The sequence below is a fragment of the Cydia splendana genome, chromosome 12 (genome assembly GCF_910591565.1).
Source record: "Cydia splendana chromosome 12, ilCydSple1.2, whole genome shotgun sequence".
NCBI lineage: Eukaryota > Metazoa > Arthropoda > Insecta > Lepidoptera > Tortricidae > Cydia > Cydia splendana.
This window is the reverse complement of record NC_085971.1, coordinates 8,756,713-8,761,312: the sequence shown is the minus strand read 5'-3', so window position 1 is coordinate 8,761,312 and position 4,600 is coordinate 8,756,713. Positions and strand designations below refer to the sequence as shown.

At 45.1% G+C, this 4,600-nt stretch overlaps 1 protein-coding gene across 1 annotated transcript; it reads right to left on the bottom strand.

Moving 5' to 3' along the window:
* Positions 1–258: 258 nt before the first annotated feature.
* On the bottom strand, positions 259–4,269 carry LOC134795893 (uncharacterized). Its single transcript, XM_063767824.1, has one exon. It carries the CDS (start codon positions 4,267–4,269, stop codon positions 259–261), a length of 4,011 nt encoding a protein of 1,336 aa, XP_063623894.1.
* Positions 4,270–4,600: the final 331 nt, after the last annotated feature.

Sequence of the window (4,600 nt, the reverse complement as noted above, 5' to 3'; positions counted from 1 at the left end):
ATATATGTGTCGTAGTTTGTAGTGGTTCTTTCCAATAAAAATGATCAAATTATGCACTATACTTTTATTTTAAACTACTTATATAGAACATTACACAGTACATTTTAGGATAATTAGCGAAAAGAAAAATAAATGAGTAAATTAACGTCCGTTCGGTATGACTCGCATTCGGATCTCTGGTTGGTGGGGTCCCTGCCCCGCGCGCCCTCACCCCGAGCGCTCGGTACTTGTCGGCAACATCCTCCACCCCAGTGCTGCTTAGCAGCACTCACCATCTATTGGTATACGGGCTACGCGTGCAGCCGATCGGGTAAGTCCACCACTCTTGGTTTTAATCCTAACGGCTCTTACTCGGCCGTCTTTGCCTGGCAACAGCTGTTCTACTAATCCTTTTGGCCAGGCGCAGCGAGGTCCATCTGGGTCTACAATTAGGACGAGGTCTCCCACTTGTAAGGGCCTCACTTCTTGTGTCCATTTTTTACGTGGTAGCAAGTCCGGGAGAATTTCTTTCACCCATCTTCTCCAGTATAAGTCGGCCAGCCGTTGGGCGATTCTCCACTGCTTTTTCAGGAAATATTCAGAGTCATTGTAAGCGCCAAGGTGGGGTAAGACAGAAGAAGATCCAAGCAGAAAATGGTTAGGCGTTAAAGTTTCTGTGCTTCCAGGTTCTACGGAGACGTGCGTTAGTGGCCGGCTGTTTACTATGCTTTCGACCTCTGCCAAAAATGTACACAGGGTCTCTTCTCGAGGAGCTCTCTCTTTCAGCACGATCTTCATGCATTCTTTAACAGTTCTGATCTGCCTTTCCCACGCTCCACCCCAATGTGGACTTCCGGGTGGGATAAATATCCATTTAGTCCCATAGTTCAATGACTCACGCTTAAGGTACTCCTGGTCCAACTCCTGAATTGACTTTCGTAGTTCTGCATCAGCTCCTCGAAGATTGGTACCATTATCAGAGTATAGGTACTGCGGCCAGCCGCGTCGTGCTCCCATTCGTCTGAGAGCCATTATAAATGAATCTGAGGTAAGTGAGTTCACTAATTCGATGTGCACTGCCCTCACAGTTAAACATGTAAACAAAACTCCGTACCTCTTTTGTCTACCTCTTCCCACAGTAACTTCTAAAGGCCCGAAGAGGTCAACGCCAGTGTAGGTAAAGGCGCGCTGATGATGAGCAACGCGGGCAGGCGGTAAGTCTCCCATTCGTGGGATTTCTTGTTTACATTTCCTTATTCTACATAGCATACATTTTTTTGTAACATTTTTAACTGTCGGTCGTAATCTTAATATCCAATGCCTTTGTTTCAGGTTATTAACAACAGTTTCCTGGTTCCCGTGGGCTGCGAGAACGTGGTGATGCTTCACTAGCAGCCTCGCTATGTAGTCTCGTCCGTCCAAGATCGAAGGTCGTTTTATTTCAGGTCCGACTTCAGCAGCGGCGTCTATGCGGCCCCCGAGGCGTAGGACTTCGTGTTCGTCGAGGTACGGCGATAAGGTAAGTAATCTACTTGTTTTAGGTAAGTATAATCTATTTTTCAGTTTCAGGATTTCTTCGGAGAACGTCTGCGCTTGAGAATATTTTATAAGTAACCTTTCAGCCTTCTCCATTACAGCGCCGTCCTCTTCATTCATATGTTTACATTTGTTTATAAACTTTAGCATTATAAAAGTAGCCCTGAGTAATCGTAACCACGATGAAAACCTTGTAGGCTCAGGTATAGGTATGTTTTCCTTATTGCACGACGTCATCGTCATAACACATTCTAACTCGTCATTGTTTACGTCGGCATTCAAAATGTTTTGCGGCCACTCGTTCTCACTTTTTTGTAAAAATGCAGGTCCCTGGATCCACTCGGTAGGCAACACACAACGGTCGTATGATTCTCTGGTAGGTATATCGGCGACATTCAGATGCGTAGGTACATATCTCCACTCGCTCGCGTGTGATAAATCATCTATTTCACCAAGCCGGTTCGCAATGTAAGGTTTGTATGTACGCGCGTTGTTTCGTATCCAGTACAGAACCACTGTGGCGTCACACCAAAATATACGACGATCTGGTTTTATTCTGTGTTCCTTAATTATTGTTTCGGCTAATCGAGCTGCCATAACTGCCGAATTCAATTCTAAACGAGGCACAGTCGATTTCTTCAGGCCTGCAATACGACATTTACTGACTATAAATGCCGTGCGAACTGTGTTGTTTTCTTGCCAGCGCCAGTATGCTACTGCGCACATAACTTTCATTGACGAGTCGCAAAATAAATGAAGTTGTAGATCTTTATAACTATTCATAGTTATTAAATCTTGTTTTTGTGCAGGCGCATCGCCGCCCGCTGCACTGATAACAGGTACTAACCGCGTCCCGCTCGCTCTCGCGGTATCTGTGGATGTCTCGCTCTCACTTGTAGACGCTGTTACCATCTCGCTCGCACTTGGAGACTCTGTGACTCTCTCGTTCGCACTTGTAGCGGCATGATGATAATATCTAGGTAGACGTATCTTGCGCATCAATTCTAATTGATTTTTCCATTTTAGCCATTTTTCGTAGACGACGTCAGGTACTTGTTCATCCCAAGTAACGCCTAAATGCCACGTTAATTGAACAATTAATCTTCCATTTATGGTGAAAGGCGCTAAAAATCCATACACGTCAAAAATCGACATTACTACTCGTAAAATGTCTCTTTTCGTAGGCCTTTCTTTCCCGTGGATTATATTTTCAGATAACTTTTTCAGTGATACATCGAACCCGAGCGTATCTTCAGTGGGATTCCACAACAATCCAAGTGTTCGCTCGCCCTCATACTGTTGTCCGACTTTGAACGTTACTGCACTGTTACCGAGAGTCTCTTTTGGAATGCTGTTGATGACGGTTTGACTGTTGCTATTCCAATTGCGTATATGAAAATCGCCTTGCGCATGTATATAGGTGACGTCACGGACTAGCTTCATTGCAGTTTCTTCATCAGGTAAGCTGTCGATGTAGTCGTCGACGTAGTGTTGCGTGTATATAGCATTAGCCGCCTCCGGATATGTAGATTCGAAGCGTCGCACATTTTTATTTTTGATGAATTGTGCTATGAACGGCGCACAATTGGCTCCGAATATGAGTGACGTCATCAGGTAGGTATCTATAGGATCTTCGGGCTTATCTCGGTATAGAAAGCGTAGGGCTTGCTGATCTTCGGGTTTTATTTTAACTCTGAGAAACATATCCTTGATATCGCCAGAGATCGCGACCTTGTTTTCGCGGAATCGCCACATGATTCCTATTAACGGTACTAGTAGGTCGGGACCTTTATGTAGGTAGCTATTTAGACTAAACCCTTTTGTTTTAGCTGACCCATCAAAAACCAGACGGAGGCTCTTCTTATTTGGATTATCCACGCCATGAGTAGGTAAGTACCAAGTTCTAGTAGATGTGACTGGATTCTTTAGTTTCTCAGCGTATTTATTGTCCAACAAATGTTGTATGCGTTCTTTATACCTTCGTGCATACTCTTCACTCCTTTTCATTTTTAGCTCAACTCCTTTCAGTCGTGATAATGCATTTGGATACGAGTCGACGGTGACACAGTGAGGATCCTTCCAAGGTAAGCCGACTTGCCATTGGCCATCGATAAGTTCAGAGGTTTGTTCCAGGTGCTCCTGGGCCAGTACGTCCTCCGAGTTCTGCCGAGGGTTAGCAGATATGCCCATTGAATCGATGGAGAAAGATCGACGTATGTCTTCTTGCAGTTCACGTAGAATTTGATTATTTTCAGTTGCAATATCTTGCTCATAGTTATGACTAAGATGTAATGAAGTATGTATTTCCCTTTGTTTCATTACAGTTGCACGTTGACACGGACCGTGCACGCACCAGCCCAGCGGGGTACGAGTCGCATAGGGTTCATTTTGGCCGCCCTCCACGACCTCTAGTGGTACATGCAAGTGGTAGTTGTCTTGTCCAATAAGAATTTCAGGTTTCTGATTTTGAGCACACAAGTAGTTTTTTATACGGTCTAGGTACTTGTAGTTACCGCACTTAACAAGTCCTATGTTTTGTACAGGTAAGTCCAGATTGTTTGTACTACGCGCGGTTAAGTTGAACATTGTCCCGGCACTATTAGATATCGAGCAATCGATCAGCTGTGTTTCGCACTTCAGTTCTGAATTGACCCAAGCGCCGCGCACATTTAAACACTGACGGCGCCCGCGCAGCCCCGCGCGCTCCGCGAGTTCCGTGCTTATGAAAGACACGCTGCTTCCATCATCAAGCATACCGGTCGTTTTAATTTTACCGTTAGGTCCATGAAGGTATATCGGCACGACTTTTAACAGCACTTCGCGCTGGTTAACGTTTATATGCGTAACAGTTTCAGTTTGAGCACTAGTGTCCGACACTTCTACAACGTTATAAGGAGTCGAACGCGAACTTTGACCCGATACGTAATGCAGGAGCCGGTGGTGAGCCTGCCCGCACCCCTCCACGTCACACGCCGCGGCCGTGCACGATTGTCTATCACGATGCGATAATAAACACTTATAACACAAACCGAATCGCTTCACATACTGCCAACGGTCCTTGCGTAGTGATTTTTTAAACTTTTTG